We start from the raw sequence: 14,780 nt of genomic DNA on the forward strand, positions 1-14,780 counted from the left end.
TTATGCAAATACTAAATAAAACATCAAAAATTCCAAATAATCCCTAATATGTCAAGTAAAGTTTGTCCCAAAAAATGCACAATTTATGCAGTTTGTACACATAAAATGCATGTTTTCCTTACATTCCTTTAAGTAAACTTCAGATAAAAAATGAATATCTGTAACCTGCAGTGTTTTGCTTTAAGGACACAGCAATTCTATACGATTGAGAACAGGGAGTGTTTTGCCGCTTTATTGAAAGAACATTTACACACAAAGTGAAAAAGTCTGGGCAATACAGATATTTGCGGAACACTGAGACATACAGTATATACAGTATATACTATGATAAATGTTTTATGGCTATATTTGTGCCTTTTATTGTTCATAACTTTGCTTTACTGCCGACCCCGATGGATTTTACATCCTTTATGAAGACTTTTTCCATTCGTAGCTTGGTCCAGATTTGCACAGAAAGTCCAGAAAAATATGCAGAAAGAAAGCGAGCGCACAGCGGGAGAAATACAGTACAATCTATCTCAGTTCAGTCAGCGCACAGTTTGTCAGACGCTTGGTATTTACCAAAAACATTGGACTTTTCATTCACTAAGGTCAATCTTATAGGCTAGTTATATACAATCTGAAGAAAGTATGAGAGTAACAGCAGCTACAGCACATGCATAGTTACAGGAGCTATTCAAGGATCATTCTGCAACTGCAATCTATATGTATTAACACTAGATACTCTCAAATGTATACGCTTAAATGATAATATCCCATGTATTTGTATTTGTACAGGTCGGACGACTCATTGAACTAACTTAAGATAAATATATTTTGGATTTTGCAAAAAAATCCTAAAAATGTTTTCACAGAATAGCATTTTTTTAGGTTTACAATGTCACTTCCTGTTTGTGATTGATGACATCATACTAGGAAATTACCCAGCAAACACTGAGAAGAAAAAAAAAGGATTTGACAAATACAATTACAAGAGAGCACTTTTATTTTGTTGAATTGATGTTGTTTCTTTCTGTAAATTATGCATAAACTTTAGATGGAGTGAGTGTACCTAGTGTGATGTCACTTCCTGTCATTTTCTACAGATTTTTCAATGTTTTCTCCACAAATATCTGCTCGATCGGTGTAAAATTCAAAATCATTTATACGTACGACAGGTTTAAATACACCAAATAAAGTCAAAATCAGAAAATCACAACAACCTGTCATAGGCACTTTAACACAATAATAAACTAATAAAATACACACGTAATAAAGTTTGGGTGACGTGACTTTCAACTCGCAACCAGCACAACAATGCCAACAATGACTAAACTGACAACAGCACAATCCTAAAATTGAGTTGAATATGAATATGAATATGAATACAGTCGCTCTTTCACACACCCTCACTCCCAGAAGAGTGACGCTCCACAACAGCCGTACGGAATCAAACCGCCGACTTTCAAATTAGAGCGGGAATTTATCCGTCAAGCGCAGACCAAAGAGTCGGTTTACATCCTCGACATCACGGCCCGTTCACTCCTCGGTTGCCGTGGCGACGACTCACCTTGGGTGTCTTGGTGCACTTTCCGTTGCGTGCATCTTTTATGTAGGCGATGTCCAGCAGGTCAGTCTCCTGTGAGGGGAACACAGAACACAGCAAGAGTAAGTCAAATGTAATATGTTTAATATGTATGTACACGCCACCCACTGCTCCACCCACTGCTCCACCCACTGCTCCACCCACTGCTCCACTCACTGCTCCACTCACTGCTCCACTCACTGCTCCACTCACTGCTCCACCCACTGCTCCACCCACTGCTCCACTCACTGCTCCACTCACTGCTCCACTCACTGCTCCACTCACTGCTCCACCCACTGCTCCACCCACTGCTCCACTCACTGCTCCACCCACTGCTCCACTCACTGCTCCACCCACTGCTCCACCCACTGCACCACCCACTGCTCCACTCACTGTTCCACCCACTGCTCCACTCACTGCTCCACCCACTGCTCCACCCACTGCACCACCCACTGCTCCACTCACTGTTCCACCCACTGCTCCACTACTGCTCCACCCACTGCACCACCACTGCTCCACCCACTGCTCCACCACTGCTCCACCCACTGCACCACCACTGCTCCACCCACTGCTCCACCACTGCTCCACCCACTGCACCACCACTGCTCCACTCACTGCTCCACCCACTGCTCCACTCACTGCTCCACCCACTGCTCCACTCACTGCTCCACCCACTGCACCACCACTGCTCCACTCACTGCTCCACCCACTGCTCCACTCACTGCTCCACCCACTGCACCACCCACTGCTCCACTCACTGTTCCACCCACTGCTCCACCACTGCTCCACTCACTGCTCCACCCACTGCTCCACCCACTGCACCACCCACTGCTCCACTCACTGTTCCACCCACTGCTCCACCACTGCTCCACCCACTGCACCACCACTGCTCCACCCACTGCTCCACCACTGCTCCACCCACTGCACCACCACTGCTCCACCCACTGCTCCACCACTGCTCCACCCACTGCACCACCACTGCTCCACTCACTGCTCCACCCACTGCTCCACTCACTGCTCCACCCACTGCTCCACTCACTGCTCCACCCACTGCTCCACCCACTGCTCCACTCACTGCTCCACCCACTGCTCCACTCACTGCTCCACCCACTGCACCACCCACTGCTCCACTCACTGTTCCACCCACTGCTCCACCACTGCTCCACTCACTGCTCCACCCACTGCTCCACCCACTGCACCACCCACTGCTCCACTCACTGTTCCACCCACTGCTCCACCACTGCTCCACCCACTGCACCACCACTGCTCCACCCACTGCTCCACCACTGCTCCACCCACTGCACCACCACTGCTCCACCCACTGCTCCACCACTGCTCCACCCACTGCACCACCACTGCTCCACTCACTGCTCCACCCACTGCTCCACTCACTGCTCCACCCACTGCTCCACCCACTGCTCCACTCACTGCTCCACCCACTGCTCCACTCACTGCTCCACCCACTGCACCACCACTGCTCCACCCACTGCACCACCACTGCTCCACCCCTCTGAGTGGCAGCTCCCCAAAGCTCATTTATTGAACACAATCAGCCGAGTGCAGAAAATCAACTCTCTCACGAAGAAAACAAAACGAGGCTCAATCACGCTTTGATCAAGTGACACTAAAGCTTTGATTTCAAGGTATTTTTGTGAATTGTTCCAAGATGAAGGTTCAGAGTATGAACTATTCTCCCAGCTCTTTTTGCCCAGAATAGCTTTGTAAATGTTGTTTTCTATGACATTGTTATGTTTTCATCCACAAGGTAGTTTAGTTGCACAATGAAAACCCTTAAAGTCATTGTAAAAAAAAGAAGAAGAAACAGCAAAAACAAAGCAACTTAAAATAACTGTAAAAATCTACTGGTCAGCGATAATTTTTTCGATTAATTAAACAATGACACTTTTTGTACATTGAGACTTTTTAAAAACTATATTATAAACTAAATAATGGTTGTAATAAGGCAACTGGAGCTTTCTAGATAGAGAATATATTACAAATAAAGTGTATTCTTGATGCTTTTTCATCAAGAATACACTTTATTTGTAATATACGTTGTCTATACTATTATATATTTTTTGACATTTTGATCTAAAAATACCACCGTCTTTGATTTAAAAAGGTCTTTCTGATGTGTTTTAGAGTCTGTATTGAACATAAATCTTAATAAGAACGGCGTGATTTGAATGCCTGAGCTCCCTTGTCTGATTTGAGGATTTATTCAGCAGTAAAGTTGCTACATATTAAGAAAGGAAACACACAGTACGAGCGAAACTGGGGCGACTTTTCAACTGCTTCAATGGTGAACGCCGACAGCCGAGTGCGCCGGGGGAAAATCCTCGGCGATGCAGGTTTTGAGGGAACATTTCTTATTCAGGTCTTATTAAAACGTGCCTCTTCCAATCCCATTACCGGAGTCAGACCATCATTATTCCATCTAACTGCGGCGGATGATCTCCTCTCCTGTCTGTCATATTTGATTTGTAAAGCCCTTTTGTCCACAGGCAGCTTATGGAGATGTCTGGGAATACACGCACACAGCTATCAGTAATGTAGATATGATTTTCACGCACCGATGGCTCCCTTTTCATGGAAAAACCTCGGTCATGAAAATGTATGTCGATAAGGAAAGGGCAAGATGTGGCAATTTGTTTAGTTTTTCAGTATTCATGGTAATAATTTGGCATTCGTTTGACTACAATTCAATAAATCACAACCTTCTAAGAAAACTGCAACGCAGCACGTTTTGCCTCGTGACTTCAAACCATCTCAAAACGTGCACATTCCCGTCACGATTCCTGCCGAAAAATAAAACAACGGAAATCGAGCGCGACCGCGAGACTCCTCAGTCGGCCGCTTAAAGTGACACAAATCTTTATCAGTCCAGACAATCTTGCGCGTCGCCCCGAGAGGCGGCCGAGGCGTGAGCTGGAAAATTAACCCGGTCCAACAGTGTGGCCGTTTCACATTATCAGCAGACGAGAGGAGACTTTATCGGGGGAAAAACCTGCTCTGAGATCGGCCCATCGCTCCTCCGTCAGGCGGCCGGAAAATTGCACCCGCGCTGCCCTCATCGCCCCATCTTCAAAACCATATCCTGACCGAGATTCCAATATCGTTACGCTCCCTCGCTCTGTTTCCAGTGGTGGAGTATTTACTGCCGTTGGATTTATTTTTATTTATCATGCAAAGAATCTGGACTTGGGTCATTTCTATCATAACAATTGGACTTTTTTTTCACTATTTCAAGGTGAGGGAGTGTCCGTCGCCTGCTCGGGTCCATGGAGATGTTATCGCTTTAGCTGGAATGTTCCACAGTAGAGCATTAAACTAAGAAAATAACAACAAAATACAACCAGAACGCCAGATATATCAATTTAATGCTGTATGCGTAACGGCCTAGCATCAAAACAGTTGTCATCGCCATGGACACACTTCTGTATAGCTGTATGCTCTGGAGTTACGTGTTTAGACATGTTTATTTCATGATATTTATGTCATTTATCTGGTCACTTCACCAATAACGCCTAGAAGAGGATGTTTAGTGTCACAAGATTCTTACCAGAAGCACAAGATCAGAAATCTCAAATTAAGTCTGTTAGCCTTTAGCTGACAGTTTCACGCTAAATATTATTATATAACACAGAAAATGGTTTATACGCTTAGCAATGACATAAAGTGACTCTGACGATAGAGCTCCCCCTGTGGCTCGCTTGTGAAAATACACCGTCTGAAAATAGACATAAAAGCTTTTATAATAAGACAGTGTAATAGACATAGAATCATGTACAAAAACATGAAAGATTGCAAAACATAAAAAAAAAGGGCCAGGGTTTCTCAGGAGAGTCGTCGTCATGTCGATGTCAAGGCTGGTTTTCCGCCCAGAGACAGCAGGGGGAGATGAAGGACACTTCAAACACCCCAAAAATACATATTTGACAGTCACAGGGGCTTACAAAGAGGTTCAATGAGGTGAAAATGCTTTGATGAGACCTTTACCTCGCCCAAACGCGGTCGATGAGTTGGTGACAGCCCAAACATTCCCGATTATTCACATTCAATTTGTGATTTTTAAAGGCTAATGCTAATGCCTACACACACAAATACAGCAAACTGGCTCCAGAGTCCCTCAAATCTTACCGGACCGGCAGAGTTGCTCAGTGCTCAACATCAAAAGCATTGAACGTCGGGCCAACATTTACACGTACATCACCACGATCCGACAGGGTTTAATGAGGAAGAGCTTTAGGCCAAAAAAGTACGGCCAGACTTGTTCCAGAGTGTCCAAAGTCACATGATGTTGTGACTCATGTGCCCTGGTCTCAAACTGATGAGTGAGATACTGTAAGTCACATCAGAGCACGCAATGTCTTTGAGATGACAAAAACAAATGACAGTTCAGTGACGTGTCAAACATAATATGAACCCTCGAAGTTAAAGAATGACCCTGAAGGAAAGAGAAAGGAGAAGGAATGAGACCCGACAGGGTTCAGACTCATGACACTCACAATAATCTAGCTTCAAAATACTTAAGAATAACATTTTAATTGACATGAGTTTGGAAGGTTATGATAGCAGTGAAAACATTCATTGTTCAAATAAGTAAGACATGGTTCTAAAAACGGTCAGTGAATGTAATTTTGCAGAATAATGTTGAACTACTGTATTTTACGGACTATAAGTCGCACCAGCCAAAAAATGCATAACAGAGAAGAAAAAAAAATATATAAGTTGCACTGAAGTATGTGTGATAAACTGTGAATATATGAGTATATTTCTGTGATGTATTTTATCTGCATAATAGTGATATTTTATCTGCATCATTAGTCTAAGAGAAGAACGGGTGTGTGACAAACTGCATTTGTGAAGAGGTCGTAAAGATGGGCCAAAGGATGTTGCCCCAGGAGGGGGAGTTGCACCCCCCCTTGCAGGCTTGATCTCTACGGAAAAATACCAAGTGCCTTGATGTGAGGCTGACCAATGAGAAATGTGACCCGCCTATTCCAGAATATCTAATAAAATCAACCAGCATGGGAAAAAACAAGGTGAGACGCAGGAGGATCACGTAGGCTGCTTACCACGTGGCCGCCCATCGCACGTGGCCGCCCATCGCACCTGAACTGATGAAATAAGTAAAACTAAACTCAGCTGGTTTTTAAATTTTAGTATTTCAACAAATTTAGGGTTTTTGTTTGATTGACAACAATCAATTATAAAGATTGTATTAAACTTGATAAGAGATGAAGATTAATTCAGATTTTTATAGATGGCCAATTTCTTGGGAAATGTGATCACAAGACAGGACACTTCCTGTCCCCGACATAGAAGACAAAAGTTGTGTTTTGTTTTTTGAGTGCAAAGAACAAACCTACGTTTTGTTTTGTTTTGTTTATTTTTGGACTTGACGAAATTATCTTTTTGGACTTATTATGTAACCATAATGCATAACTAGATGAAAGTACAGGACAAAAAGACAGAAGTGTTTTTAAATTTAGGATCAAATGCAGGCACGGGCCTGGAAGTGATAATATGGGTCAATGAGTGACTACTGATGTTTTGGACATAGGCGTAGAACGAGTAGTAAGTAAAGTGATAGTAAAAGTTATATCAGTAACTTATTTATTTGTATTATCATGAGGAAACCTCGTATTGCATGTAGACGTAAGTGAGGGAATAAGTTAAATAGTGACGTCTAATGCCGTCCCAAGACATGAATGGGTCATTAACTAAAGCAATTGACGCAGAAGTGGGGGGACATGGGAGGACACCAAGTCATAAAAGATAGTCAGAGATTAGGGGCTATTGACTGGCAAACAATCTGGAGGACTCAGGACGGAGCAGATGTTGTTATCTTTACGGATCACAGGGACACCAAGAGGTTACACCTCAGGGGGGGTTGACGTGATGAGTAATAGGAAAAGTTAACATTAACAGGGAAAGAATTTGACATTCTAAAGAAATTACCTGAAGGATTGTGGAGATTCAATTAAGAATTGAATAGATTTAAATTAGACAATATCATCTAAATTTAGACGTTATAGAAGTTATGAAAACCAGTGATAACAGGACGTAAACATTATAGGACTAAGGACGGAGCCAAGAGATGGTTAGACTACAAGAAGGAGAGAAAGTAAAAGCAGGTTACAAGTGAAGGTAAAGAGTAAGTGAAAGAGAGAAAGAAAAAGCAGGTTTAGAAATTTGGAAATGGGTGTTTCCTCCGTTACGAGAGGAAGACAGAGGGGAAGACAGAGAGGAAGACAGAGAGAAACAGAGAGGGGAAGACAGAGAGGAAGATGAGAGACAAAGAAAAGACAAAGAAAGTAGGCAACAAGGGGAAAACAGGTTGATACAAGAGATGTGCCTTATAACCAAGGGGAAGGTTTAGAATCATTTTGATTGTTATACACATAGACTTGCTAGAACAAACTAATACACAATGTAGTAAAGCATCACATGAGCAGGTGTGAGAGATTGAGTTTGAAACTCACCTGAAGCACATATAAAAGATTAGCACATATTACATTAGATGTGTGACCTTATGCAGGCCACACCCACAGAGGAGATGTGAAATTTGATGTTAATACTCTAAGTTGTGAACTGACCCTTATGGCCAGCTCAACGGGGGAATTATTGAGATAATTATTATTGTTTGATGTATTTGAATACATACACACATACATACATACATACGCGCGCACACGTGGACACCAAACATTTAGAGTTTGAAACTTTTAGAGTTTGAAACATTTATAGTTTGAAACATTTAGAGTTTGAGGATATGAAACATTTAGAGTTTGAAACATTTGGAGTTTGAAACAAATGGTGGTAAAACAGATTTACAAGTTGCAGATTGCAGAGGCAGTGTCGGATTACAGACACACAGGGTGGGGGCCCAGCGCCGTGGAAGGGGGGGCTCAGCCAGGGATGTGACCACTGAACTGTGAAAGGTCAAGAGGTGACATTGCGGAGTTGGAGTGACAGACGCAATTCCATCTCTTCCTTGATTACATCCTGGATTAGTGAATGTTGTAAACTATCTGGATTATTGAATTTTGTTTAAATGTGGAATTATGTAGTAGTTTGAGAAATGGGCAAGGCCATATCTCAAAAAGGAGGGATATGTACGTGTAAACAAACATTCCGAATCAATAATTTCAACAAAAAAAAATTGTAAACAAGAAAACTGTTTGAAATACATTATACTGTCGAAAAGACTTTGTTTATCACCACAGCAGAACGTGTTGGAGATGTGGTGTTTACAGAGACGGAGCCAAGTGGACGGAGCCACACCGTGTCGTCCTCACACCGACCATTGGAGGGACGAGAACATGGGTGCTCTCATGGGAAAGTGAGAGAAATGTCTGAACAACACAGCGGCAGATCCATAAACATCGCAGACGCAGGACTTCGTTTGTATGAGTTTTGTCCAGAGTCTACGGTAGAGTACGATACCTTGCTACAATGGACGGGAAACAGATTCTACAGTACGCAAAGTACTATACTCTGCTACGATGAACGAGAGCCAGAGGCTACGGTGCGCAGAGTACCATACTCTGTGGAAAAAGAATCAACAGTTATCATCATCACAGCGATGACGATAATATGGGTGCTGAACACCTGTATTATGCACGGGACAATCGGGACAATCGATCAACATACACAACTGTGTATACCGGTAAATGGAAAATAGAGGGAAGAAAATAAGTGATCAACTTGAAAGGTTATGAAATGCATGATGTGTAATAATGTACAATGTATAATTGACATGACAGTAGCTGAAGAAACACAATAGCATATTATACAGCCACTATTGTTTACACTAACTAAGAGAGTTTTTTATCTGCTACAACATAACTACATGTAATGTTAATGAGATTATGAATTGAGATGGGAAATGTACCAGTTCATATGTGTCAAAGGTGTGACCGAAGCAAGCAGCGGAAGAAGGTCTCTTAAGAAACCAAGCGAGGACGTATGGTAGTGTGGGGACACTTGTGGGAAGTTGTGCCTATGTATCCCTTTTGTGGCCAGCCATGGTCATAACAAAGATCAGCATCACCCAGAACCATACCGCAGGGTCAAGGTCGAGAGGTTAGTGGACAATCTGGTTCCAGTAGCACCTGATACAACATATTTGATTCTATTGGGGTGTCCAGAGAGGTCCCTGACGAGTCAAACTGACTGACCAGAGAGCAACGGGTTTAAGGGCTTTCCGCTTGTACTTCTATATTTCCCATCACACCGCACAAATTATAGACAAGATAAATTGTCTGTTTGTCAAATTACAGAGATTGACCAATCTGACTCAAAATTTAGGACAGTAATGCTGTAGAAATGTTGTGGGCCGAGAGAAAAGAAGTGTTTTCAATGTTGAGAACTGTGCATAAACTTTTTTGAGTGTAAAAGTGTCATTTTAACAACAATATGAAAGACATGTTGAAAACTGAAAAGAATAATATGTTTGGCATGTGAGACAGTGACTAATGCTTTGATAAACAGGAGGGAAGTGTGATAAAATGTGAATATATGAGTATATTTCTGTGATGTATTTTATCTGCATAATAGTGATATTTTATCTGCATCATTAGTCTAAGAGAAGAACGGGTGTGTGACAAACTGCATTTGTGAAGAGGTCGTAAAGATGGGCCAAAGGATGTTGCCCCAGGAGGGGGAGTTGCACCCCCCCTTGCAGGCTTGATCTCTACGGAAAAATACCAAGTGCCTTGATGTGAGGCTGACCAATGAGAAATGTGACCCGCCTATTCCAAAATATCTAATAAAACCAACCAGCATGGGAAAAAACGAGGTGAGACGCAGGAGGATCACGTAGGCTGCTTACCACAGCCTGCGTGATCAGTCCCCGCGTTTTCTCCCAAGCTTGCCATACAAATGTCTGATGTTTTTGTGTCGTTTCATATTCTAAGTTGAATTGTGTTCTCTATGTGTTAAGGAATAGCATCTGGTGTATGTCTGATTCCATGACAGTATGAAATGCAGTTGCAAGTATGAAAATAACAAATAATACCACATATAAGTCGCTCCGGAGTACAAATGTAAGTACATAAGTATAAATATAAGTATAAATCGTACCCTGGCCAAAACTATGAAAAAGTCTTTTGACCATTTTAAACCCACAAATACTCAACGTTCCCATGGGGATTTTTCAGAAAATTAAATCCAGGCAGAATGCTTATAAAAAGTCAGTTAAATATTTGCTAAATTAAGTCTTGTGTTTTTATTTGTGGTTTGTCTTAGAACAAACTGCCCCTGATGCTTCTCGGTTTATTCGGGCATCGTACAGCTTTCACTTTTATGTGTTTTAAATGCCTCGACAGTTCCTTTCATCAGATGATTGACAACAAGGAAAGAATGCAGAACGATTTAGAGGGTTTTTAACGCCGGCACAAACATTACTCAGCGGCAGCAGCAGCAGCAGCAGCAGCAGCCCACGGGATCTCACTGTTTCTGTCATCCAAAGAAAACACCTCCTAATGGCCCAAACGGAGCTGGCGTTCCTCTCAGTGCCACGCGCCGCTTCCAGAGACAGAAGCCGAGTCAAAAGGTTACGCCCACGCTGGTCCGGAACGCCACTTTGAAGAGATGGGAGCGCGGCGGGGGGCCTGCGGGTGGGGGGCGCGGCAGGAAGGAGCAGGGCCGCTGATGAGGTCTCGCTGTCCCCGGGGCCCGACGCAGTTAAAAACAGACGCGCGACGACGACTCCCACGGAAACGCGATAACCTCAGGGGGGAACGATGATTGAAGCGGGCGGGCCAAAGGTTCTGGACGCGGCATCAGGCGAAGGTTGAACTGGAGCTAGTGCCTTTTTTGAACCGTTTTGCTTTAGTATTTGTAAATGTTGCGTAATACAAGCAGCGCGTCGTGACAGGAATCAAATCTTATCGATTGCAAACCCGAAAGTGCGAGCCGAACGCAGAGCAGCGACTGGCGGTGCGTCGACGGTCCGCTTCGGAGTCGAAAAAAACGATCTTAAAGCCCAAAAATGGATGCCTGTGATTGTAGCGACGTGTGATTGTAGCGACGTGTGATTGTAGCGACTTGTAGCAACGTGTGATTGTAGCGACGTGTGATTGTAGCGACTTGTAGCGACGTGTGATTGTAGCGACGTGTGATTGTAGCGACGTGTGATTGTAGCGACGTGTGATTGCAGCGACGTGTGATTGTAGCGACGTGTGATTGTAGCGACGTGTGATTGCATCGACGTGTGATTGTAGCGACGTGTGATTGTAGCGACGTGTGATTGCAGCGACGTGTGATTGTAGCGACGTGTGATTGTAGCGACGTGTGATTGTAGCGACTTGTGATTGTAGCGACTTGTAGCGACGTGTGATTGTAGCGACGTGTGATTGTAGCGACGTGTGATTGTAGCGACTTGTAGCGACGTGTGATTGTAGCGACGTGTGATTGCAGCGACGTGTGATTGTAGCGACGTGTGATTGTAGCGACGTGTGATTGTAGCGACTTGTGATTGTAGCGACTTGTCGCGACGTGTGATTGTAGCGACGTGTGATTGTAGCGACTTGTGATTGTAGCGACTTGCAGCGACGTGTGATTGTAGCGACTTGTAGCGACGTGTGATTGTAGCGACGTGTGATTGTAGCGATGTGTGATTGTAGCGACTTGTAGCGACGTGTGATTGTAGCGACGTGTGATTCTAGCAACTTGTGATTGCAGCGACGTGTGATTGCAGCGACGTGTGATTGCAGCGACTTGTAGCGACGTGTGATTGTAGCGACGTGTGATTGTAGCGACGTGTGATTGTAGCGACGTGTGATTGCAGCGACGTGTAATTGCAGCGACGTGTGATTGTAGCGACGTGTGATTGTAGCGACGTGTGATTACAGCGACGTGTAATTGCAGCGACGTGTGATTGTAGCGACGTGTGATTGCAGCGACGTGTAATTGTAGCGACGTGTGATTGTAGCGACTTGTAGCGACGTGTGATTGTAGCGACGTGTGATTGCAGCGACGTGTGATTGCAGCGACGTGTGATTGTAGCGACGTGTGATTGTAGCGACTTGTGATTGTAGCGACTTGTAGCGACGTGTGATTGTAGCGACTTGTAGCGACGTGTGATTGTAGCGACGTGTGATTGTAGCGACTTGTAGCAACGTGTGATTGTAGCGACGTGTGATTGTAGCGACTTGTAGCGACGTGTGATTGTAGCGACGTGTGATTGTAGCGACGTGTGATTGTAGCGACGTGTGATTGCAGCGACGTGTGATTGTAGCGACGTGTGATTGTAGCGACGTGTGATTGCAGCGACGTGTGATTGTAGCGACGTGTGATTGCAGCGACGTGTAATTGCAGCGACGTGTGATTGTAGCGACGTGTGATTGTAGCGACGTGTGATTACAGCGACGTGTAATTGCAGCGACGTGTGATTGTAGCGACGTGTGATTGCAGCGACGTGTAATTGTAGCGACGTGTGATTGTAGCGACTTGTAGCGACGTGTGATTGTAGCGACGTGTGATTGCAGCGACGTGTGATTGCAGCGACATGTGATTGTAGCGACGTGTGATTGTAGCGACTTGTGATTGTAGCGACTTGTAGCGACGTGTGATTGTAGCGACTTGTAGCGACGTGTGATTGTAGCGACGTGTGATTGTAGCGACTTGTAGCAACGTGTGATTGCAGCGACGTGTGATTGTAGCGACGTGTGATTGTAGCGACGTGTGATTGTAGCGACTTGTGATTGTAGCAACTTGTAGCGACGTGTGATTGTAGCGACGTGTGATTGTAGCGACGTGTGATTGTAGCGACTTGTAGCGACGTGTGATTGTAGCGACGTGTGATTGTAGCGACGTGTGATTGTAGCGACGTGTGATTGCAGCGACGTGTGATTGTAGCGACGTGTGATTGTAGCGACGTGTGATTGCAGCGACGTGTGATTGTAGCGACGTGTGATTGCAGCGACGTGTAATTGCAGCGACGTGTGATTGTAGCGACGTGTGATTGTAGCGACGTGTGATTACAGCGACGTGTAATTGCAGCGACGTGTGATTGTAGCGACGTGTGATTGCAGCGACGTGTAATTGTAGCGACGTGTGATTGTAGCGACTTGTAGCGACGTGTGATTGTAGCGACGTGTGATTGCAGCGACGTGTGATTGCAGCGACATGTGATTGTAGCGACGTGTGATTGTAGCGACTTGTGATTGTAGCGACTTGTAGCGACGTGTGATTGTAGCGACTTGTAGCGACGTGTGATTGTAGCGACGTGTGATTGTAGCGACTTGTAGCAACGTGTGATTGCAGCGACGTGTGATTGTAGCGACGTGTGATTGTAGCGACGTGTGATTGTAGCGACTTGTGATTGTAGCAACTTGTAGCGACGTGTGATTGTAGCGACGTGTGATTGTAGCGACGTGTGATTGTAGCGACTTGTAGCGACGTGTGATTGTAGCGACGTGTGATTGCAGCGACGTGTGATTGTAGCGACGTGTGATTGTAGCGACGTGTGATTGTAGCGACTTGTGATTGTAGCGACTTGTAGCGACGTGTGATTGTAGCGACTTGCAGTGACGTGTGATTGTAGCGACGTGTGATTGTAGCGATGTGTGATTGTAGCGACTTGTAGCGACGTGTGATTGTAGCGACGTGTGATTGTAGCGACGTGTGATTGCAGCGACGTGTGATTGTAGCGACGTGTGATTGTAGCGACGTGTGATTGTAGCGACTTGTAGCGACGTGTGATTGTAGCGACGTGTGATTGCAGCGACGTGTGATTGTAGCGACGTGTGATTGTAGCGACGTGTGATTGCAGCGACGTGTGATTGTAGCGACGTGTGATTGTAGCGACGTGTGATTGTAGCGACTTGTGATTGTAGCAACTTGTAGCGACGTGTGATTGTAGCGACGTGTGATTGTAGCGACGTGTGATTGTAGCGACGTGTGATTGTAGCGACTTGTAGCGACGTGTGATTGTAGCGACGTGTGATTGCAGCGACGTGTGATTGTAGCGACGTGTGATTGTAGCGACGTGTGATTGTAGCGACTTGTAGCGACGTGTGATTGTAGCGACGTGTGATTGTAGCGACTTGCAGTGACGTGTGATTGTAGCGACGTGTGATTACAGCGACGTGTGATTGTAGCGACGTGTGATTACAGCGACGTGTAATTGCAGCGACGTGTGATTGTAGCGACGTGTGATTGCAGCGACGTGTAATTGTAGCGACGTGTGATTGTAGCGACTTGT

At 44.6% G+C, this 14,780-nt stretch overlaps 1 protein-coding gene across 2 annotated transcripts in view; it reads right to left on the bottom strand.

The window, feature by feature from the left end:
- Positions 1-14,780, bottom strand: part of LOC140354967 (1-phosphatidylinositol 4,5-bisphosphate phosphodiesterase beta-1-like) — a 314,396-nt gene that overhangs the window by 198,969 nt on the left and 100,647 nt on the right. For both annotated transcript variants that reach the window (XM_072440120.1, XM_072440121.1), the window contains exon 3: positions 1,550-1,618. In XM_072440120.1, coding sequence (XP_072296221.1) covers positions 1,550-1,618 — 69 coding nt within the window. The remainder of the gene's footprint in view (positions 1-1,549; positions 1,619-14,780) is intronic.

Source organism: Eucyclogobius newberryi, unplaced genomic scaffold (genome assembly GCF_026437365.1).
Source record: "Eucyclogobius newberryi isolate DKJ021-1_F unplaced genomic scaffold, fEucNew1.0.hap1 SCAF_1, whole genome shotgun sequence".
Taxonomy (NCBI): Eukaryota; Metazoa; Chordata; class Actinopteri; order Gobiiformes; family Gobiidae; genus Eucyclogobius; species Eucyclogobius newberryi.